Genomic DNA, 24,300 nt, shown 5'->3' on the forward strand with positions numbered 1-24,300 from the left:
CTGAATTAAACAGTATTGAAATAATGTGGGCAAAAGTGAAGGACTGGGTAGCTTCTCACGTCACCTTCACTACTGACGACGTAGAGAAACTCACTAGACAGAAATTCACGTCAATATCTGCCGAAGACTGAAACATAAGGGATGGGGAACATTTTGAAGACATTATGGAGTCCTTTGCAATCCAGCTGGGAGCTGACGACACGTCATCCGGTGAGGACGACAGAAGTGATGACGGAGGACTCAGTGGAATTGGAGATGTAGTGGACATAATAAAATAAGAATGTGCTCATTTTGTGAATAATTATAGTGTCATTATTTTATTACTTATTATTTCTAGTGCCATTTAAGTTACTCAGCATATGTAGATCCTTTATGGTGTTTCCTTTTATGAATTATATTGTGTTTCTGTTCCTGAGAACAATTATATAATTATATATGTCATATCGTTAAGTCACATTTCTTATTTTACAAGAAAGCAGCAAAATATTGGCAAACGATCATATAGTCTAACACTGCTCTCTCGCCTTAAAGCATAAGTAATTATTATTATTATTATTATTATTATCATCATTATTATTTCTTTCTTAATCTTCTTACCCTCCAGGGTCGGTTTTTCCCTCAGACTCGGCGAGGGGTCCTACCTCTACCGCCTCAAGGGTAGTGTCCTGGAGCTTGAGACATTGGGTCGGGGGATACAACTGGGGAAAATGACCAGTACCTCACCCAGGCGGCCTCACCTGCTATGCTGAACAGGGACCTTGGTGGGGGGTGGGAAGATAAGGGGTAGGGAAGGAAGCAGCCGTGGCCTTAAGTTAGGTACCATCCCGGCATTTGCCTCGAGAAGTGGGAAACCACGGAAAACCACTTCCAGTATGGCTGAGGTGGGAATCGAACCCACCTGTACTCAGTTGACCTCCCGAGGCTGAGTGGACCCCGTTCCAGCCCTCGTACCACTTTTCAAATTTCGTGGCAGCGCCAGTAATCGAACCCGGGCCTCCGGGGGTGGCAGCTAATCACGCTAACCACTACACCACAGAGGTGGACATTTTTTAAATTATTATTATTACTATTTCGTTTCACCCTCTTTGGGGTGTGTTGAATCAATTCTTTCTCTGTGTGTTGTTCTTTTCTTAGTGCCCAGTATTTCTTCATTCTTTCTGATCCTCGTTTCTTCTCGTCTTCCGAGATAATAGATTTGGCTTTTAATGTAGATTTGTTTTGGAACGTTATGTTTTCTTCTTTAGTTATTACTTTAGCTGTTCGAGCGAGTAGTGAATTTTCTGTAATTTTTAATTCTACCATGTCTTTTTCAGTTTTTTTAAACCAGTTCGGTTTTGTTTTGGGTTACGGATGAAGTCTAGATTTGTTCGGTTAATCATAGAATTCATTCTGAGGAGATGATGACCGTAAAAATTTATCCTCCTCCTTCGCATAGTTTCCGAGAGTTTTTTAATTTTCTTGTAGCTTCTTCCTCCTCTTCTTCTTCTTATCATAGAGTTATTTTACATGGCGCGCTCAGGTTATGAAGCCTGGTGTTATAGCAAACCATATTCTACACTGTACATCTACAGCATCGTAAAGTTAATTTTACATCAAATTATAATTTTAATATAAGGACTACGCAAATTGATACACGGAAACGATTTTGACAGCTACTGTAATAGGAGGTTAAATTATGTTCTAACTCCTTCAATCTATCTGTCACCTGTAACACTTCTAAATGCATTCATTTCGGCTAGGTATGCCTGTAATTTACAGCCGGAAGGGAATTCCACTAACTGAAAATCTGCAGAGTGTTACATGTCAGTTATAAGAAATATTTCGGGTCAAATGTACGTCGCCACAACACTGAGCGAGAAGGGGAAGTCAGCGTTCTCGTTCCCACGGCTCTGCTTTCTCACTCGCACACTTCCCCTCACCAGATATCTTCCTAGCTGGCCCGATCTCTACTCACCAAATTGTCAGCATATGAGATAGGAGGAAGTGCTTTGGAGTGGATTAGAAGCTATCTCACAAATAGAGTTTGCGTAGTAAAAGCTGATGGTATTATGTCAAAGCCGTACCACCCTACTTCAGGTGTCCCCCAAGGCTCTTTACTGGGCCCTCTTTTCTTTGTCATATTCATAAATGATATAACATCAGTTATACAACACAGTAATTGCCTTCTCTATGCTGACGATCTAAATATCTATAACATCAGTTATACAACACAGTAATTGCCTTCTCTATGCTGACGATCTAAATATCTTTAAGGTAATCAATAGTGAGTTGGACCGTAAGTTGTTACAGTCTGACTTCAACCTACTAAGTAAGTGGTGTAAAAAGTGGCTGCTTGGTTTGAATACTTCAAAATGCAACGCAATTACAATTTCACGCAAGTTGGAACCAGTAAATTACCCTTACCATTTATGCAATAACCAAATAGCTCGTGTGAATGAAATAAATGATCTTGGTGTGACACTTTCAAACTGCTATGGTCTTACCTTCGAGAAACATTTAGACAAGATTTCTAGGAAAGGGTTTAAATTACTTGGCTTTCTGAAAATTGTGCCGAATTTGTTTTTCCTAGAACTCTAATATTTAAAGATAAAAATTTCATTGTTCCGTATTGAAATTGTGTTAAAAATTAAATATTTGAAAAGGAGGTTCAACCTATTCAATACTTAAAAGAAAGAAATGCAGTAATCACATTCCTATTTAAATGGGACCGGTTTCGACCTTAGTCCAGGTCATCATCAGCCGTAAAAACATGTACAATGTTTATGAATATTGGAGGTCAGTTTCACACTCTGATAGGCACAAAGGCACGACACCACATTCTGTCACAACACTATCAACTAATATACGAAGATCAAAAAACTTGAAGTCGCAGACGAATAGATTTGTAGTAGAAAGCCGCCAGCGACTGGTGATCAGCGCGGCACATTCAAGGTCATGCACAGCGGTCGGACGCCAAAGTAGAGTGGAGAATGTTTTGAAGGTCCAGAATTTGTTACGGTTGCGGGAAGTTAAGTACGTATATAAAAATATACGACGCAAATCAGAATAATTGAATGAGTACTTGTACTCCTGCTAAGTTCTTGGAAAACAGTTGACTTGAAAAAACAATTGTAGAGAGAAGAAAAAAATGTAGTAAAAAGCGTAATATCGGAAAACAAATGAAAACTTATATGCACAGTGCGCTATTTTTTAAATGAAAAATTTTTAGGTTATGATTGAAGTAGTCGAAGTTGGCGCAAGACAAGAGTTAAAATTTGAAAGAGGAGAACCGAAATGAAGGTCGTGGTTTTTTTTTTTAATAGAGAAGGAAGAATAAATTAAATGAGGAAGAGTGATAGTGAAATAAGAGAAAGAATAAAAGAAATTGAAGTTAGATGGTAATGAGGAAGGATAAGATAGGGAAATGAAGGAGGGGTAGTTTAGGGTGGGTTATTGGAGGTAGAAAATGTGGGTGGGAACTATGTAAGGCATGGAAAATAGAATTGGGGTTTTGGAATTTGGAATTTTTGAGAAGAAGAATTAGGAAGTCAAAAAGGATATTGGTTTTTTCAGAAATGTCGTTTAAATTGAAATTAGGGTTGAAGTACTGGTCAAGGTGGATAAAGCAATTTTCAGTAATGTTTAAGAGGGGGCCTTTGTTAATGATTTTAAGTATATTTATGTCATTGTCAATACTGGTGAAACTATGCTTGGAGTCTTGTATGTGCTGTCCTATGGCAGAGAATCTGTTGTATTTAATGGCGTTGACATGTTCAGAGTACCTGATATTGAAGTTGCGGCCAGTTCGTCCGACGTAGGAGGAATTGCAGTTGTTGCATTTAAATCTGTATACACCAGATTTAGAAAAAGCATTAGACTTATTTAGAGATTTAGAGTTGTGTAAGATATCAAGACTTCTATTGTTAGTTCTAAAAGAAATTTTCATATTATGTTTTTAAAAAATATTAGTTATTTTATAAGCATCCTGAGTGAATGTGAAGGTGGAAAAGGCAGTTGGTTTAATTGTGTCTTTAGATAAAGTGGTTTTTGGACGGTGTTTGAATTTGTTGATGATGCGGTTAATGAAGGAGTTGTTAAAGCCATTAAATTTAGCAATGTTGCGGATGGTGTTTAATTCATTATTTAAATCTTTTTTGGACATAGGGGTGTTGAAAGCACGAAAAATTAAGCTGTTATAAGTAGCACGTTTATGAGCTTTGGGGTGCGAAGAATCTTGTCTTATTGTAGTTGCTGTTTGGGTTGGTTTTCTGAAAATTTTGTAAGATAAAGAAGAAGGATGTCTAGTAATAGTTAGGTCTAGAAAATTAAGAGTTTGGTTGTGTTCTGATTCGAGGGTGAATTTAATGTTAGTCTAAGTTGTTGAGATGAAGAAGTGTAGAGGCTGCGTTGGTTGATTCCTCATTTAATATTACTAATGTGTCATCGACATATCTCGCCCAAAAGAGGATTTTGGAGAAATTATTATTATTATTATTATTAATTCTTGTGTTTTCTAAAAAGTCGAGGTAAATTTCAGCAAGAATGCCAGAAGCAGGTGAGCCCATAGCCAAGCCATCTTGTTGATAAATGGTGTTGTCAAAGGTAAAATAATTATTGTTGAGAACTAATTTTAAAATAGACATGAAGTCTTGAATTTCAAGTTTACTTAGGTTACTGAATTAGTTTAGGTTTATGTTTATAATGGGTAATAATTTTGAAATTGGAATACTAGGGTACATTTTGACAATGTCAAAAGAATGGAGAGAAAAATTTGGTTGGATTTCAAAATTCTTTAATTTGTTGATTAGATCAGAAGTGTTTTTGATAGATTTGTTGGATAAAAATCGATAATTTTTTAGTAAAAATGTTTGGATGAATTTAGAAGTGTTGTATAGGGGACTGGGTCTGTAATTGATAATTGGACGGATAGGAATGTTAGTTTTGTGAATTTTAGGGAGGGCTTTGGCAGTGGGTAGTCCAGGGTTCATGTTTATTAGTTTAGTTTTTTCTTGATCTGTGAGGAGAAAGGAAACATTTTTTAAAGTATGTTTGAGTAGGCGTTGGATTTTTGTGGTTGGGTCTTTTTTTATTATAGAAAAAGAAGGGTCACTGAAAAAGTTTTTGGTTTTATCTAAGTAGTCAGTTTTATCCATTATGACAGTAGTGTTGCCTTTATCAGATTTGGTGATAATGAGATTATTGTCATTGATTTTCTTTTTAAGATCTGAAATGGTTTTATTATCTTTAATTAAATTAATATTATTATTATTATTATTATTATTATTATTATTATTATTAATAGAAGTGTTTTTGTTATTGTTAATGAAGATTTTTTCAAGTTTCCTTTTTACTTCATATCTGATTTCATCTTGTTCATCTGTTGGCATTTTGTTAATGGCTATTTCAGATTCAATAATTAAATTGGTGGCTACATTGAAAGTGTTGAGATTGGGCCAATTGTGTTTGAAGCCCTTCGAAAGAATTGAGTTTTCATCATCACTCAGAGTTGTTTTAGATAGATCTACGATGGGAGGTTGGAATTGTTCAATAGTTTTGGAAGGTGTGTTACGGTTCTTAAACTGGAATTTATGTGAAGAAGAGTTGTTTTTAAGAATTTTGAGTTTTTTCTCTAGGGTTTGTTGTTTGATTGACAGTACATGAAATAATTTATTGTCTACTTGAGTTAGGAAGAGGTTCCATTGTGCACTCGGGAGAAGATTAGCAATTTCTAGATGTGTTTCGTATAATCTGTTGTTTAAAAATGATTTTTTCTTGTATCAGAAACGAAGTTCGTTTTTTAACCAAATTTTGTTGGTTATTTTTTGGGTTTTTAACATGTGAGGAGAAGAAATGTTTTTTCTGGTACAACTTTGAAGAAATTTGGGGGTAAGATTGTAGGATATGCATTGTTTCAGGAAGTCGATGTCTTTTCCTAATTTAGCGATCTTGATCTTAAGGCCCATGTAAGAGAAGGCTTTTTGTTTAGCTTGGTTAGCTTGTGCATTTAAAGATAAAAATTTCATTGTTCCGTATTGAAATTATTGATGTTAAAAGTTAAATATTTGAAAAGGAGGTTCAACCTATTCAATACTTAAAAGAAAGAAATGCAGTAATCACATTCCTATTTAAATGGGACCGGTTTCGACCTTAGTCCAGGTCATCATCAGCCGTAAAAACATGTACAATGTTTATGAATATTGGAGGTCAGTTTCACACTCTGATAGGCACAAAGACACGATACCACATTCTGTCACAACACTATCAACTAATATACGAAGATCAAAAAACTTGAAGTCGCAGACGAATAGATTTGTAGTAGAAAGCCGCCAGCTCCTGGTGATCAGCGCAGCACATTCAAGGTCATGCGCAGCGGTCGGACGCCAAAGTAGAGTGGAGAATGTTTTGAAGGTCCAGAATATGTTACGGTTGCGGGAAGTTAAGTACGTATATAAAAATATAAGACGCAAATCAGAATAATTGAATGAGTACTTGTACTCCTGCTAAGTTCTTGGAAAACAGTTGACTTGAAAAAACAATTGTAGAGAGAAGAAAAAACTGTAGTAAAAAGCGCAATATTGGAACAAATGAAAACTTATATGCACAGTGCGCTATTTTTTAAATGAAAAATTTTTAGGTTATGATTGAAGTAGTCGAAGTTGGCGCAAGACAAGAGTTAAAATTTGAAAGAGGAGAACCGAAATGAAGGTCGTGGTTTTTTTCTTTAATAGAGAAGGAAGAATAAATTAAACGAGGAAGAGTGATGGTGAAATAACTTCATTTTGCACTCTAATCAGGCCATCGTTAGAATACTGTTGCGAGGTGTGGCTGCCTTCACGACAGTATTTAATACAAAACTTGGAAAGAGTCCAAATAAGGTTCATGAAATTGATCAGCTACAAGGGTTTGGGTATTTCTCTCTCTTCGTCCGATTACGAGTCTTTTTGTGAGACTATGAGCATGAGCACATTGCACTCACGCCGCAGATGTGCCAATGCCCTCTTTCTTTATAAGTGTCTGACGAACAGAGTGGATTGCTCAACATTACTGGAGCTGATTCCATTATATGTTCCTCGTCGCAATACTATGCAAAGGTATATTTTTTCATCTGCCTAATGTGAGAACTGTGGCTCGGGCTAACTCATGGCTTGTGAGGGCACTAACATTACTGAATGAGGTGGGTGAATCAGTGGACCTTTTTCACTCACCCCCGTCTAAAATCAGACCTGCCCTAATGACCTCATGAATGTAAGGCCCTATTTGTAAGATATGTAAATATGTAAATGTTACTAGATGTAGTTTAATAATGTCAATTATTTAAGGAGATTGAGTTTTATTTATTTATTTATTTATTTATTTATTTATTTATTTATTTATTTAAGGTTTTGTAAATATGCATAAAAAATGGTCTCTAGATTTAGCTTGAATTTGGTTATTATTTTAGGAAATTAGTGTTATTTTCTTCAGGTGTATTTGTTGTATATTATGTTTTATTGAATCATTTTTAATTGGGAAAATAACCTGTTGATGATAAATCTATTCTTTCTTGAAAGTTGGCATCTCTGCGGTAGCAGGATGATCCTGATCCTGGTACGCTGTCAATAACAAAGAAACACATACCACGGGGAAAACACATACAGTACATACTTGGATGGAATTAATGGTACTCGGTGGAAATACTGAGGTAGCTGACTATCTCTTACACAGTCTGGTTGTGTCAGGAAGAAAGAAAAGTGGAATAGTACACTTGAAACCATGGATTTCAAACAGACAAAGCAGCTGGTTTTGATAGAATATTCCCAGAGGTTCTTAACTGTAGTGAACCTAAAATATGGCTAAGGCTAACTACATTCTTTCCTGATATCCTAACAACTGGAAAATACCACCTGAATCAAAGGGAACTGAAATCATTGCCATTCCAAAGCCTGGAAAACAAATTTACCAGGTGGAGTGCTATCCCACAAACTCCTTGAGAGACTCTTTTGTTTGGTTAATGAAATAATTCCAATAGAACAAGCTGGCTTCAGGGTGAGCCATAGTTGTGTTGATCAAGTGATGGCCGTGGTGACATACATTGATGATTTTAAGACTCGCAAGGACGTGTGTGGTATTCGTTTATTTGAAAGCAGCCTATGACACTGTTTGGAGACCACTATTATACAAGCTATTGCAAGTCATTCCATGGTTTTGTTTAGCTAACCTGATCTACAGCATGGTGCCCAGTATATACTTCTAAGTGGTCATGAATGACGGCATGACATGTCATAGGTAGCTTAACAGTGGTTAACGTAAGCGCCTGTAGTGGCTCCATTGTTGTCCAATTTATTTACATCTGACCTTCTTTCAACTGTGTGTCGTAAACTTGCTTATGCTGATGACTTAGCAGTTGTCATTCAAAATACCAATATGAAGTCGGCTAAGGTCACCTTACCTACATATGTGTTTTCTGGTATTGTATTTCCATAAATGGAAACTACAGCCAAGTATGAACAAGACAGAGTTGGCCTATTTCCATCTCGCTAATAAGATGGCAGGTACACAGTTAAGCGTGTCTCAACGGTACCATGCTTCATCATAAACCACATCCAAAATATCTGGGTGTAATCCTTGACCACACACTTTGCTATAAAAGGCATTTAGAAAACTTTGCATCAAAACTTATGACCCAAAAGAACATCATCTGTAAACTGTGTGGAGAAACCCATGGAGTGCTTGATGAGTTTATACTTTGGGGTGCTCTGTTCTTGGCCTTGTATATTCAACAGCTGAATACTACTCTGCGTGGTTAGATTTTCAACTGAACAAATAGGTGAGGATAATCTCTAGAACGATTCAGACTATCTCGACATACTGACTACTATTCCTTTCTCTACCAAATCTGTGGCCTTCAAACGCTTTGCTTCAGTAGTACAATAGGATCTCAAACAATTCCTCTACTTATCCACAGGGATATCAAGGACCTTTGAAGCCGTACACTAAAATTTGCCTCCCTACAAACATCACAGTTAAGGTGCTGTCAAACAGTTTAGTCTAAGTGAGGCATAATAGCAATCTAAGTGTAAACAGAGTTGGATAGTTGTTCTCAGTTCGTGCAGCCAGAATTTAAATGAGAATGATTAACTTTAAATGCCATTCAGTGTGTGCTGTATTTTTTCAGGAGATGACTACTGTTGGGAAAACACCCGTTTCTGTTCTACAAGAACTTCTCAGTAGACGAGGTACTACCCCTAGGTACGAGTTGGTGCAGATAGAAGGTGCTATTCATGAACCGACTTTTCGTTATAGAGTTACAGTGGCTGATGTTGTTGGTAAGTAACTCATTGTTAAATGATCATACTGTTATTCTCTTGTCTATGGTACCGAACAGCAAAAATATGTGAAACTTGACATTAAGGTTTCCAGGTACACATCAGCCCAGTTGTCTGGTTTAACTACAATACGTACTTGAATTTGCAGTTTTGTATGATCTTCTAATGGCAAATTCTAGGTGTTGCGTGTTTACAGTTGTACATTTCTTTTAACATATATATGAAACTTACCATCTAAACAAATTTAAATTTATGCATAATAACGTCTAGATGATACTAAACAACCTCCACAAATTTCATTGTAGTAAACCTGATGTATACAATTTTATAAAATTTTAAACGTAGCAATTGGTGTTTACATGGTACAGACTTTTTATGTTGTGCGTTGTTATGCTATACAGAATTTTACAAACTTAAAAAATGGTTTTTATATATTTATTTATTTATTTATTATGCCTTTGTAGGTGGCGAAGTTAGGGCTCTTGGCACTCTCTTACACTTAACCACTGTAGTGATACAGTTTGAGTACATCATATTGTACAGTAAATAATAACCTACACAAAATACACTGACTGACAGAGCAAATGCAACACCAAGAAGGAGTGGTTCGAAAGGGATGAAAGTTGGGGAAAAAACAGAGACGGCACGGACGAATAATTGGTGCTTATTTCAAACCGATATGCAGGTTACACAATGCGCACGGCATCGACTCAGTAGGATGTAGGACCACCGCGAGCGGCGATGCACGCAGAAACACGTCGGGGTACAGAGTCAATAAGAGTGCGGATGGTGTCCTGAGGGATGGTTCTCCATTCTCTGTCAACCATTTGCCACAGTTGGTCGTCCGTACGAGGCTGGGGCAGAGTTTGCAAACGGCGTCCAATGAGATCCCACACGTGTTCGATTGGTGAGAGATCCGGAGAGTACGCTGGCCACGGAAGCATCTGTACACCTCGTAGAGCCTGTTGGGAGATGCAAGCAGTGTGTGGGCGGGCATTATCCTGCTGAAACAGAGCATTGGGCAGCCCCTGAAGGTACGGGAGTGCCACCGGCCACAGCAAATGCTGCACGTAGCGGTGGGCATTTAACGTGCCTTGAATACGCACTAGAGGTGACGTGGAATCATACGCAATAGCGCCCCAAACCATGTTGCCGCGTTGTCTAGCGGTAGGGCGCTCCACAGTTACTGCTGGATTTGACCTTTCTCCACGCCGACGCCACACTCGTCTGCGGTGACTATCACTGACAGAACAGAAGCGTGACTCATCGGAGAACACAACGTTCCGCCATTCCCTCATCCAAGTCGCTCTAACCCGGCACCATGCCAGGCGTGCACGTCTATGCTGTGGAGTCAATGGTAGTCTTCTGAGCGGACACCGGGAGTGCAGGCCTCCTTCAACCAATTGACGGGAAATTGTTCTGGTCGATATTGGAAAAGCCAGGGTGTCTTGCACATGCTGAAGAATGGCGGTTGACGTGGCGTGCGGGGCTGCCACCGCTTGGCGGCGGATGCGCCGATCCTCGCGTGCTGACGTCACTCGGGCTGCGCCTGGACCCCTCGCACGTGCCACATGTCCCTGCGCCAACCATCTTTGCCACAGGCGCTGCACCGTGGACACATCCCTATGGGTATCGGCTGCGATTTGACGAAGCGACCAACCTGCCCTTCTCAGCCCGATCACCATACCCCTCGTAAAGTCGTCTGTCTGCTGGAAATGCCTCCGTTGACGGTGGCCTGGCATTCTTAGCTATACACGTGTCCTGTGGCACACAACACGTTCTACAATGACTGTCGGCTGAGAAATCACGGTACGAAGTGGGCCATTCGCCAACGCCGTGTCCCATTTATCGTTCGCTACGTGCGCAGCACAGCGGCGCATTTCACATCATGAGCATACCTCAGTGACGTCAGTCTACCCTGCAATTGGCATAAAGTTCTGACCACTCCTTCTTGGTGTTGCATTTGCTCTGTCAGTCAGTGTACATTACACTTTTCTAACTCACATTCATTCGATCTTCCAGTCATACAAGTTAGTCAGCTGCATTTAGCAGGTAGTCTCGGCAAGCAGACTTGAATTTAGGTAATGAGGTGGAATTTCTGACACTGACTGGCAGGGAATTCCAGAGTCTAGAACCCGCCACAACAAAGGAATTGTTGTACATAGAGGTTCGGTGGACAGGAATAGAAAGGGAATCAGTATGTGATACGTTCGTCGTTTGTCAGGTTTCAGCCATGAAATAGTGTGATAGTATGGGGTGACATGTGTATCATAACTCAGACTGTATATAAATCTAAGGCAACAATTAAGCGCTCGCTGAAGTTTCAAAGTCTGCTGTTTTGTTGCGTTTACCAGAATGACATCACAGTAGTCGCGGACGGGAAGCACTAGCGTTTGCATGAGTTTGACTCTCACATTACAAGGTAGAATATCGCTGTTTCTTTTAACCGAATGGAGTATCGAAAATATTTTTTACACACATTCTTAATATATTCAGTCCAATTTAATGTTTCGTTCATTGTCACTCCAAGATTTCTCACAGTTTGGCTGAATGGAATAACTCTACCATTCAGTATAACCAGAGGAATAGTTTCGTACCGTAGTGTGGCCAACAATTTTTGAGAGCCAATAATGATTGCTTGTGTCTTGGAGGGGTTAAGGAGGAGGGAATTTTTCAAGGAGTAAGCATTAAGTCGCTGAAGGTCAGCATTGATGCCTGTTATGGCATGAGGCAAGTCAGAGGTCTTACAGTGACAATAAATTTGTAAGTCGTCTGCATAAAGATGGTAGCTACAATTCTTTAAATTAGATGAAATGTCGTTTATGTACAAAATAAAGAACAATGGGCCTAAAACACTACCCTGCGGCGTGCCTTCCTTCCTGGTTAACCAGTGAGAGGTTTGATCAAGGGTTATGATTTGTTGCGCGCGATTTTTGAGGTACGATGAAAAGAAATTACTAGTTCGTTGATCGAAGTAGTAAGATTGCATCTTATTTAGAAGAGTCTGGATGTTTATAGTATCAAATGCGCTACTGAAATCGAGGAGAGTAAGTACTGTCAGCAGTCTTTGGTCCATTGCGTGTCGTATGTCATCAGTCACTTTAAGCAGGGCAGTTGTTGTGCTGTGTCCCTTCTTGAAGCCAGATTGCAATTATTCTAGCAGAGAATGGTTGTTTAGGTATTCCAACACCTGCTCATGAACCAGACGCTCGAGTGCTTTGGAAATCGCAGGTAAGATAGAAATTAGTCTGTAGTCGGATGGTAGGGAGGGGTCAGGCTTCTTAGGCACAGGGATAACATTGGCTAGTTTCCATAGTGAAGGAAAGGTTCCATTTTTAAGGCAGTAGTTAAAAATGTGGGTAATAATTGGTAAAACAGCACCAATAATGTTGCGTAAGAAAGTTATAGGGATATAATCCACTCCTCTAGCTTTTGATTTGATAGAATATAATACCTTTTTAACTTCATTAGCAGTAACGGGGCGAAATGTAAAATGTTCTTGGTCAGGTAAAGGGTTCATAACGGAGTCGGGTACAGAGTTTGGGGAATTTAGTACATTAGGTGGTGTTCTTTCTTCAGTAAAAAATTCATTTAACTCATCGAGTGGTATGTCTGGCACATGAGGTTGTTACTGAGGTTTCCCTATGCCTAGGGAACGAAGCGTGTTCCAAGCACTGCTAGAATTCATGTTTGCAGTCATGGTTTGCAAGTAAGTAAATTTACGGTTTCTAACGAACTGTTTAACTCTATTTCTAAGGACCCGATAATTTTCGAAGTCACTTTGGTCACGAGTTCGTTTAAAGCGGCGGTAAAGTGCATCGCGGTGGGCCATCATGTTTTTAATTTAATTATTTAGCCAGGGACAAGATGGGCGAGTAACTTTTATCTGTCGCTTAGGGGCGTGTTTATCGTACAGAGTGATTACAAGGGAGTTAAACTTGTCTACTTTCGCGTCTATATCGTCCAATAAGAGTATGTCATTCCAGGGTAGATTGTAAACGTCATGTCTTAACTCTTCCATATCAATGTCTTTTGTGTTTCTGGAAATAACATACTTAGGTTTATATTTTGGCCTTCGAAGGGAGTAGGATAGGTAGATAAGGTCATGAGTGGAGATGGCTGGGACTGGTAACTGGCCATGAGTTATAACTTTGTTTGGGTTATTTGTCACAATGTGGTCAATGAGCGTGTGTGTTTCGTAGTTTTCTGTGCAAATATGATTAGTAAGCTCTAAATGGAGGATGGTCATATCACAGGAAGAAAACATGTCAATAAATTGTTTAGTTTCGTGCGTTTTAGTAAGTAGGTTAATGTTGAAGTCACCTATGGCAATAATATGCTCGTAACTAGGCAGTAGGTCAAGTAAACGAACTTCGAATTCAGTCATATTTGTTATTTTGGGCGCTTGTATACAATAACTATAACGAGTTTCTGTTGGTTAATAATGACTTCAACAAACATGAATTCTGGCCCTAGCTGTGCATTGTTAGATACACATATCACCCGGCTTTTTAAGTCGTTTCTGCAGTACAAGGCCACCCCACCTCCTCTTCTGCCATCGGATCTATCATGCCGTAAGAGGGAATACCGGTCAAGTTGTATCATACCAGAGGGTATGCTCGGTGTATGCCAGCTTTCGCTAATAGCAAAAATATGGATATTATTTTCCCTCACTATGGCTTGAACTTCGTCGAAGTGCGCTACCAAGGAGAGTGCGTTGACATGGCAGCACTGTAAACAGTTGGTAGAGGGAGATAATGTCTGTTTGAGGAGCAACCCAGTGGTGAGAGGGGGGATGTTGGCAAGGTCAGTGTCAGGTGCAGAGCTCTGGATCAGCTGAATAACGGAATGTTGACGAAATAGTATAACAGTAATATCATGCAACTTACCTCGACATCTTGATAAATGCTTACACTGACTACCACTGACACACACATAATACACTTACAAAAACGCTTATTCATAACAAACAGTTGCACTATCGAGCTGTGCTGTTTCATATCTCTATATGTATTGCCAACTTATACTTGCACTCAAACACACACACATAAAAATTAACTGAACTGAGGCACACGCAAATGGTGGTAATTATCTTCATGCCTGCCATCAATTTTTAGTGTTTCTCTTGTTATGAAGTTACTGAACAGTCTGAAATGTTTCAGAAATAATCATCATTCTGAAAATGTTTAACTTGATTATGTATTTGTAAGATAGAAATGGCTTATGAAACTTGCCCAGTAACAAAGTTTTCCAGGATAAATTTGTCATGTAGCATTCAGGACATGCTAGGTTCGAATCCCCCTGTTGGCAGCCCTGACAATGGTTTTCTGTGGTTTGTTTTCACACCAGGCATATACTGGGGCTGTTCTTTAATTAAGGCCACGGCTGCTACGTTCCCATGCCTAGCCCTTTCCTGTCCTTGTATCGCTGAAAACATTGATTCGTTAGGGTGGTGTTAAATTACTGGCCGCAAAAATTAAAAAATGAACATGCTAAAATTTCAGTTTATTCTTCCCATGTATTGACAATAATGTCAGACTGGTAAACGTTAACTGCAAAATATGTCTATTTTAGTGTTATTATCACGAACAAGACATAAAAGTATTATGAACTTCCAGCGTTCTACTGCTAGCTTTTTTTATATTTTATATGCAAGTTGCTTTATGTCATGTAGATTCAGATAGGTCTTATGATGATGATGGGATTTTTTTTTTTTACATTAGCTCTAAACTACTCTATAGTGTTCCCCAAGCCATTAACTGATGTATGTAGTCCATGTAAACATATGGAGGTAGGTTAAAGGTAACCTGTATAGATGCAACTATCACACAGGTTACCAGTTAGCGGTGTAGAGAGTACAGGGAGCTGGAAGTCAAGTACAAATGTCATAAAGTTGTTACTGTTAAACTGTAGAAGTATTGTAAAGAAAGGAATAGAATTGATTTAATAGATAACTATTTACTAGATATTGTAGTAGAATTTAAATTGTGGCTAAAGATTTGTTATGGATATGGACATTTTCTCCCAGAACTACAGTGTTAATCATAGAAACAGGACCGGGCAAGTTGGCTGTGTGGTAAGAGGCGCGCTGCTGTAAGCTTGCATCCGGGAGATAGTGGGTTCGAATCCCACTGTCGGCAGCCCTGAAGATGGTTTTCCGTGGTTTCCCATTTTCACACCAGGCAAATCCTGGGGCTGTACCTTAAGGCCACGGCCACTTCCTTCCAACTCCTAGACCTTTCCTATCACGTCGTCTCCATAAGACCTATCTGTGTTGGTGCGACATAAAGCCACTAGCAAAAAAAAAAAAAAAAAAAAAAAAAACAAACAATTGAGAAACAGGATAGGGGATCAAAAGGTGAAGTGTTCATACTGATGGTAAATGTAATCTTTGAGAAAGTTACAGATGGGATGAATGTACCTCATGGGTATCACTGTAAGTACCTTGGTGTTAATATAATGAAATATCGTAATTGGAGTTAATTACATTAACAAGGTTGTAAATAAAATTTACAGATCTTTCATATGGTATTGAGAGTATATAGGGGTTGTAATAAGGGATTCCTTGGCTTTTTTTCCCCTAGCACTTTCTCCCTAAAATATGTTCTCCCTGGACCATTTTTCCCTAGTGCAATTCTGTATATTTTCCTGTTGCAAAATTATGATAAATTATGCTATATAACAGCAGTCTCATTCGTTTCAGTAGAAATACTGCAAAAATTAAGTGGGATCTCGAACAAACATCAGATTATGACTTGAATTTGGGGTGACAAAAAACTAATTTATAATGGGCACGTGTATGACGGAGATTCCAGAGGGGAGGAGTTTCGTACGTCTATTAAGAAGTCAGAATGCAAAACAACTACCATAACCACATTCTCTGGAAATACAATAAATTAAAGTGAAAGATGTAATTCATGCTCATGCTCCCAACCAGGAGCACTTTCAGGCAGATGTTTGGAGGATGTCCCACCCAGATTCCCTTCACTACTCAGGAATCGATGTTATATGACTTACCATGGTTAACGTCACACCTGAACTCTTAGACAGGATCGCAGGAGAGATCAATCAACTCAACCTAAAGGATTCAGTGATTTATGGGTAGTAACCGACCGATACAGAAAAACTTTGAACCGAGGTAATTTCTTCTTATATGGTTCTCATGAAGTAGATCCTTATGAACGAGTTTTGGTATTTGGACTAAGAAGAAACATGGGACCTCTACTGAAGTCAGGGACTTGTTATGTTGATGGTGCCTTGAAGACTGACACAAACATATCTGTATTTTTAATTTGCTCTCATTTGGTGTCAAAATAAAATTCATATTTAAACATTTTTCCAGGCACTGAGACCTGCTGCTGAATGATTTGCAATGCAGTATATCCCCCCCTGCTAGAGTTATGCCCTATTTTAAATGTGTCATATACTCCGCACTGAGTTTTTCCTGGTACCGATATCTCCTGTTGCTTGTTCCACTTAGACCAGTCAGTGTACTATAAGATACAAATTGAATGACAAGGAATGTACAATCATCTTACTGATAGATCATTATGGCCTGTGCCTTGTTTCATAAAACTAATAATAATTTTAGAACTCATAAATATAATTATTAGTTAACCAAATTCCGTTCCACAAAGATTTACACATGACTAATGAAATGTCTTAAATCATATTAGTTCATTACTCAGCTTTTACAAATGGTGGTTAGAATAGGCTTGTTACATATGTTCTTGGTTTGTGTTTGTTCCTAGTAGTATGCTAGTGCTTGACAACGACTGGCTATTAAATCATATATGTTCGACAGGCTCACTTGATATTTTCGTTGTTATGACTGATACGTATGAAAATGGGTAAAAGTGAATATAATATTTCTTTGCAGAAAGTGTGCTTGAGATAAAGCGCCAACTATTCGCAGCCTATTGCACACTCTGTAATCCTCTTTGTTGTTTTTACTTTCTTATTTTAAAAAATCCCTTGAGATGGACTAGCAAAATCTTGGTTTACTGGTGGTATAAGCCAAGATTTTAAAGGCTAGATGGAGTCCCTGAGCAGAACTGCACCAGGGAAAGGTCTCCACCCTTCAGTCATTTTATTATTCAAGCCACCCTAGCATCGCTGACACTACCATGCCAATTCGCACAAACATGGTAGAATTCTAAATTTGGTTCACATGTGAGCATTACGTTCAGGGAATGTCTCCCATATTGATCAACAAATGCTGGTCCATATGCGCTTATCACGAACACAACGATATTGTGTATAACTACCAACCCATGGAGTGCAATCTGAAGCTGCAGTTTTGAGGTTAATGATTCCTTCCTTGCAGTGGGACATTTTAAGATATTACCAATCCTATCAAGCAAATGCTCAAAATTTCTGTGATCTAACCTAAATCTCTCATTGTATTCTTATGTCTGTTACACACCAGTTTTTGGCCTAAAATTTATTGGATGGTGAATACCTACATCTGCTTCTCATCTCTATTTGAACCAGACTTGACCATTTCACTGATCTTCACTATTTTATGCCAAAATATTAAAATATAATTTAATTTGGTTTCACTAATAATATGGATTATGAGTCAAAATACACTCATGGAAATAATCCCAATAATTAGAGTAACTTTTATTAGAGTAGAACGCAGCCGGGAAGGCGGTTTGAGGAGGGTTGCGCAGTAACCTTCGCGCGCTTGGCAGTATGACGTGTTTTCCGCTGAGCCAATAGAATCATTTCTGTTTGTGCGGGTCACGAGTGAATGTTTCGAGTTTTATTTGTAAATATCATAATCAGCGCATTTAGGGAATTATTTGCGTGTGTAAGATGGATCCAGGAAGGTCAAAAAGACAAGTATTGCATAGACAGGCGAGGAAAATTGTATTGAGAGTGTATTTGTACTTTGTAAGCATGCAGCAGCAGGCGTGCAGTGGCGGGGAAGGCAAGGAACGCGATGTTGCCACGCCACAAATGAAGACAGCACTTGCGTGTGGTATCAGCCTACGAACAGTACAGAGGATAACAAGCTACGGAAATACAAATTAAAATAATGTAGTGTTCAGGTCACCAGGGAAGAACCCAAAGAGAAAGAAGCCAGTGACGGACCTCGATGATTTCAATAAAAAAGTCCTGCGTTCAACATTATTTGATATGTATATAAATGGCGAATATCCTACGGCATTGAAACTGGCCCGGAAAATGAAGGCAGCAGTGGGATGTAAAGGCAGTTTAGATTCTATACTGCGGATTCTGGGGGGGGGGGAAAGTGGTTTCTTCAAGAAATGCAATGACGGGAGGAAATTCCTAATGGAAAGGGTTGACATTGTTGCAGCTAGAATAACCTTCTTGAGAACAATTCTTAAAATAAGAGAAGCCGGGAAGTCTTTAATATTCTATCTAGACAAGACGTGGGTGAATCAGAACACCACCAAAAGTGCCTGTTGGAAAATGAGTGATGGTTCTGGAGGATTGAGGGTACCCGTTGGTAAAAGAGGATGCCTCATTGTTTGCCATGCCGGTTCATCTGCTACTGGATTCATCCCACAGTGCAAATTAGTATTCCGCTCGAAATCCAAGACAACAAATTCACACTACCATAAAGATATGAACTGTTCACTTTTCAAGAAATGGTTTGAGGAAAAATTATTGCCTAACATACCACCCAATTCGACAGTAGTAATGGACAATGCCAGTATTCATTCTTTTCAACTCGACCGAGCTCCATGCACAATACCCGGAAAGCTGATATACAGTCTTGGTTTTCGAGGCGCAATATTCCTCACACTTCTTCCCAGACAAGAGAAGAATTACGCGCTGTGGTAAAATTATTTAAATCAAAGACAGTATCATATGAAATAGACAGCATTGCCGAACAACATGGCCATAAAGTTGTTCGCCGCCCCCCCTACCACTGCCATTATAATCCAGTTAATCTCATTTGGGCCCAGATGAAAGGATATGTTGCCGACAAAAACAGCACCTTTAAAATCGCCGAAGTTGAGGGACTGACAAATGAGGCTATTGCAAGCATTTCAACTGAGGCAGGGGAAAAATGTGTACGGCACGCGGAGGAATTACAAGAGGAAGATTATGCGCAAGAGATTCCTAGCGATGATGTAATGGAGCCCTTCATTATCAATCTCCAAGATAGTGACGGAGAAAGTGGAAGTGAAGATGACGATGACGGAGAAGACGATCTTGGCAGTATCTCTCCGAATTAATGCTCAGGTAATTTTGTATTTATTAATTTATGTTTTAATTTTGTTTTAATATCTACTGTAGTTTTCTGTGTTTATTGTTTGCTTTTTCATATTATAAAATTAGGACTTCAAAGCTTGTCAATTCCAATACGGTATACGGCTCGTGCAAATGTATTTATTACAGTAGTTTCGCAATTGCATATTCATTTACCGAGCTCGATAGCTGCAGTCACTTAAGTGCGGCCAGTATCCTGTATTCGGGAGATAGTGGGTTCGAACCCCACTTTCGGCAGCCCTGGAGATGGTTTTCCGTTGTTTCCCATTTTCACACCAGGCAAATGCTGGGCCTGTACCTTAAGGGTACGGCCGCTTCCTACCCAGTCCTAGACCTTTCCTGTCCCATCGTTGCCATAAGACCTATCTGTGTATTTTGTAAAAGCAATAGCATAGCATATTTATTAATTTCTACATGGCTTCCCTCAACACTTTCTCGGTGTTTGATGTTAAAAATTAATTTGGTCTTGCAGGAAAATTTTAAGCCCCCGAAAAATATAGGTCATCGCTTTGGAATTCAACGTATAATTACTTGAAAAAATGTTTACACTTTCGTGCTGTTATGCTCTCTGCAATTCACCTTTCATTTCTCTCAACTTCTATTTACCTTCTTTCATATATATTGAAAATTTCCCTCAACATTTTCTCGGGGTTTGATGTTAAAAATTAATTTGGATTTTCAGGAAACTTTTAAGCCCAAGAAAAATATAGGTCATCGGTTTGGAATTAAAGATATAACTACATGAAAAAATGTTTACACTTTTGTGCTGTTGAGTAGCCAAATTGGCATCTCCGCACCTCATACTTCTGTCTCTCTCTGCGCAGTCAAAGATACGAAACCGCCTTCCGGGCTGTGTTCTACTCTAGTCATGTAGGCTATGAAACAATTTACTAATATTATTGGGAATACCTACTTATAATTTTGACTCGTAAACTATTTACTAATAACTCTAGGTGATTTAATACTGATAATATTGGTTAATATTATTGAATTTTTACTAATGTTAATAAAAAATGTTTCATGAAACAGGGTCCTGGAAGGCATTTCATGTTGTCTCACACCTTCATACCAGTTGAAGATATTTTAGATGCTTATGAAAAATTGCTTGTGCAACTACCTGAAGAACATAATGAAATCACGGCATATATCGCGACCAAGTACAATTATGGTAGACCAGGAAGATGATGCCTGTCCCACTCAGATTCCCTCCACAAGAATGGAATTATTACGACAATTCATGTTGAACATCGCACCAATAATGTTTTCGAAGGATGGCATTAAATTATAGGAAGATGTTACCCTTCCTTATATGTAGCTCTCAGAGATTCACAAAGAAAAGAGCAACACTTAGTGCTAACTGATATCCGTAAGCCAAACAAGAGGAAAACCGAAAAGGAAACGGCTACATGCGCAGCAAAGAAGGCACTCCATTGTGGATTACACTCCTTATATACATACATAATCATTACAGACTATTATGCCTTTCAGCGTTCAGTCTGCAAGCCTCTGTGAATTTACTAAACGTCGCCACAATCCTCGATTTGCAACTAGTGTTGTGGCCTCATTTAGTTCTATACCTCTTATCTTTAAATTGTTAGAAACTGAGTTTAACCATCGTCGTCTTGGTCTCCCTCTACTTCTCTTACCCTCCATTGCAGAGTCCATTGTTCTCCTAGGTAACCTATCTTCCTCCATTCGCCTCACATGACCCCACCACCGAAGCCGGTGTATGCATACATCTTCATCCATAGAGTTCATTCCTAAATTAGCCTTTATCGCCTCATTCCGAGTACCCTCCTGCCATTGTTCCCACTTGTTTGTACCAGCAATCATTCTTCCTACTTTCATGTCTGTTACTACTAACTTATGAATAAGATATCCTGAGTCCACCCAGCTTTCACCCGCGTAAAGCAAAGTTGGTCTGAAAACAGACCGATGTAAAGATAGTTTTGTCTGGGAGCTGACTTCCTTCTTACAGAATACTGCTGATAGCAACTGCGAGCTCACTGCATTAGCTTTACTACACCTTGATTCAATCTCACTTACTATATTACTATCCTGGGAGAACACACAACCTAAATACTTGAAATTATCGACCTGTTCTAGCTTTGTATCACCAATCTGACATTCAATTCTGTTGAATTTCTTACATCAATTTAGTCTTCGATAGGCTAATTTTCATACCATACTCATTGCACCTATTTAAGTTCCAGGTTATTAGACTGCAGGCTTTCGGCACAGTCTGCCATTAAGACCAAGTCATCAGCATAGGCCAAACTGCTTACTATATTTCCACCTAACTGAATTCCTCCCTGCCATTTTATACCTTTCAGCAGATTGTGCATGCAGCAAAGGTGAAGGATCAGCCTTGTCTAACCCCTGTAAGTACCCTGAACCAAGAACTCATTCTACCATCAATTCTCACTGAAGCCCAATTGTCAACATAAATGCCTTTGATTGCTTTTAATAATCTGCCTTTAATTCCATAGTCCCCCAGTATGGCGAACATCTTTTCCCTCTGTACCCTGTCATATGCTTTCTCTAGATCTACGAAACATAAACACAACTGCCTATTCCTGTCGTAGCATTTTTCAATTACCTGGCGCATACTGAAAATCTGATCCTAACAGCCTCTCTGTGGTCTGAAACCACACTGGTTTTCATCCAACTGCCTCTCAACGACTGATCGCACCCTCCCTTCCAGGATGCCAGTGAATACTATGCCTGGTATGCTAATCAATGAGATACCTCGATAGTTTTTGCAATCCTTCCTGTTCCCTTGCTTATAGATAGGTGCAATTACTGCTTTTGTCCAATCTGAAGGTACCTTACCAAGACTCCACGCTAATTTTACTACTCTATGAAGCCATTTCATCCCTGCCTTCCCACTATACTTCACCATTTCAGGTCTAATTTCATCTATTCCTGCTGCCTTATGACAATGGAGTTTTTTTTTACCTTCCTTTCCACTTCCTCAAGCATAATTTCACCAACATCACTTTCCTCCTCCCCATGAGCTTGGCTGTTTGCACCACCACCAGGATGATTTCCTTTTACGTTGAGAAGATGTTCAAAATATTCCCTCCACCTCCAGTGATTCCCTGGGATCTATTATGAGTTCACCTGAATTACTCAAAGCACTGTTCATTTCCTTTTTCCCTCCCTTCCTAAGATTCTTTATTACTGTCCAGAAAGGTTTCCCTGCTGCTTGACCTAGTCTTTCCAGGTTATTACCAAAATCATCCCATGACTTCATTTTGGATTCAACAACTATTTGTTTCGCTCTGTTTCTTTCATCTACGTACAAATCCCTGTCTGCCTCGGCCCTTGTTTGGTGGCATTTCTGATAAGCCTTCCTTTTACGTTTACAGGCTGCTCTCACTTCATCATTCCACCAAGATGTTCACCTTTTCCCATCTTTACACACAGTTGTTCCTAGGCATTCCCTTGCTGTTTCTACTACAGCATCCCTGTATGCATCCATTCACTTTCTATATCCAGAACCTGCTTACTGTCTACTGTTCGAAACTTCTCACTAATCATATCCATGTACTTCTGTCTAATTTCCTTGTCCTGGAGATTTTCTACCCTTATTCGTTTGCAGACAGATTTCACTTTCTCTACCTTAGGCCTAGAGATACTTAGTTCACTACAGATCAGATAGTGGTCTGTATCACCGAAAAATCCGCGAAAAACTCGTACATTCCTAACAGATTTCCTGAATTCGAAGTCGGTTAAGATATAGTCTATTATGGATCTGGTTCCCCTAGCCTCCCATGTGTAACGGTGAATAACCTTATGCTTGAAGAATGTATTCGTAACAGCTAAATCCATACTAGCAGAGAAGTCCAGCAAATGCTTCTCATTCCCATTTGCTTCCACATCTTCCCTACATTTACCAATCACCCTTTCGTATCCTTCAGTTCTATTCCCAACTCTCGCATTGAAATCACCCAGTAGCACTATTCTATCCTTACTGTTGACCCTGACCACGATGTCACTCAATGCTTCATAAAACTTGTCAAATTCATCCTCATTTGCACCCTTTCATGGTGAATACATGGACACAATTCTTGTCCTAATTCCTCCAACTTACAAATCTACCCACATCATTCGCTCATTTACGTGCCTAACTGAAACTATGTTGCGTGCAATGGTATTCCTGATAAAGAGCCCTACCCCAGACTCTGCCCTTCCCTTTCTAACACCCGTCAAGTACACTTTATATTCTCCTATCTCTTTCTCGTTATCTCCCCTTACCCGAATATCACTTACTCCTAGCACATCCTGATGCATCCTCTATGTTGGCTCAGCCAGTTCTACTTTCATTCTCCCATAAGCCCCATTAAAAGTGATAGCTCCCCATCGATTTCCGTTTCGTTCGCCAAGTTGTTTCCAAGGAGTCCCTCGCCTGTCAAATGGGAGTGGGACTCCGTTACTCCCATAGGTCCGAGGCTTGCTTAAAATGTTCTGAACTCGGTAAATTCATGAAGCAGGATGCTACCCTACTTGCACATAGTCCAAATGAGGATCTCTCCTCTAACGGGTTATGGACCACCGGTGAATTGTATAGTCCTAGCCGCCTGAGCACAAGGAGGGCCAGGACTCAGAATATGTCCGAGATGCCCACTCCCATTCCATAGCAACTGGTATGCCGACTCTCAGGACCACTTACTAGGCCACTCAGCCGTTGCCCATTGTTCACGAACTAGGACGTGACTACAGTAACCCACAAACATGAACCGGAGGAAGAAATTATTTTAGAACG

The 24,300-nt window shown here is 39.3% G+C and overlaps 1 protein-coding gene across 6 annotated transcripts in view; it reads left to right on the forward strand.

Annotated features, from left to right (window-relative positions):
* loqs (loquacious) overlaps positions 1–24,300 on the forward strand; it is a 380,306-nt gene that overhangs the window by 59,663 nt on the left and 296,343 nt on the right. For all 6 annotated transcript variants that reach the window (XM_067141876.2, XM_067141881.2, XM_067141877.2 and 3 more), the window contains exon 3: positions 9,134–9,284. In XM_067141876.2, the coding sequence (XP_066997977.1) occupies positions 9,134–9,284 (151 nt within the window). The remainder of the gene's footprint in view (positions 1–9,133; positions 9,285–24,300) is intronic.

Source organism: Anabrus simplex, chromosome 2, assembly GCF_040414725.1.
Source record: "Anabrus simplex isolate iqAnaSimp1 chromosome 2, ASM4041472v1, whole genome shotgun sequence".
Lineage (NCBI taxonomy): Eukaryota > Metazoa > Arthropoda > Insecta > Orthoptera > Tettigoniidae > Anabrus > Anabrus simplex.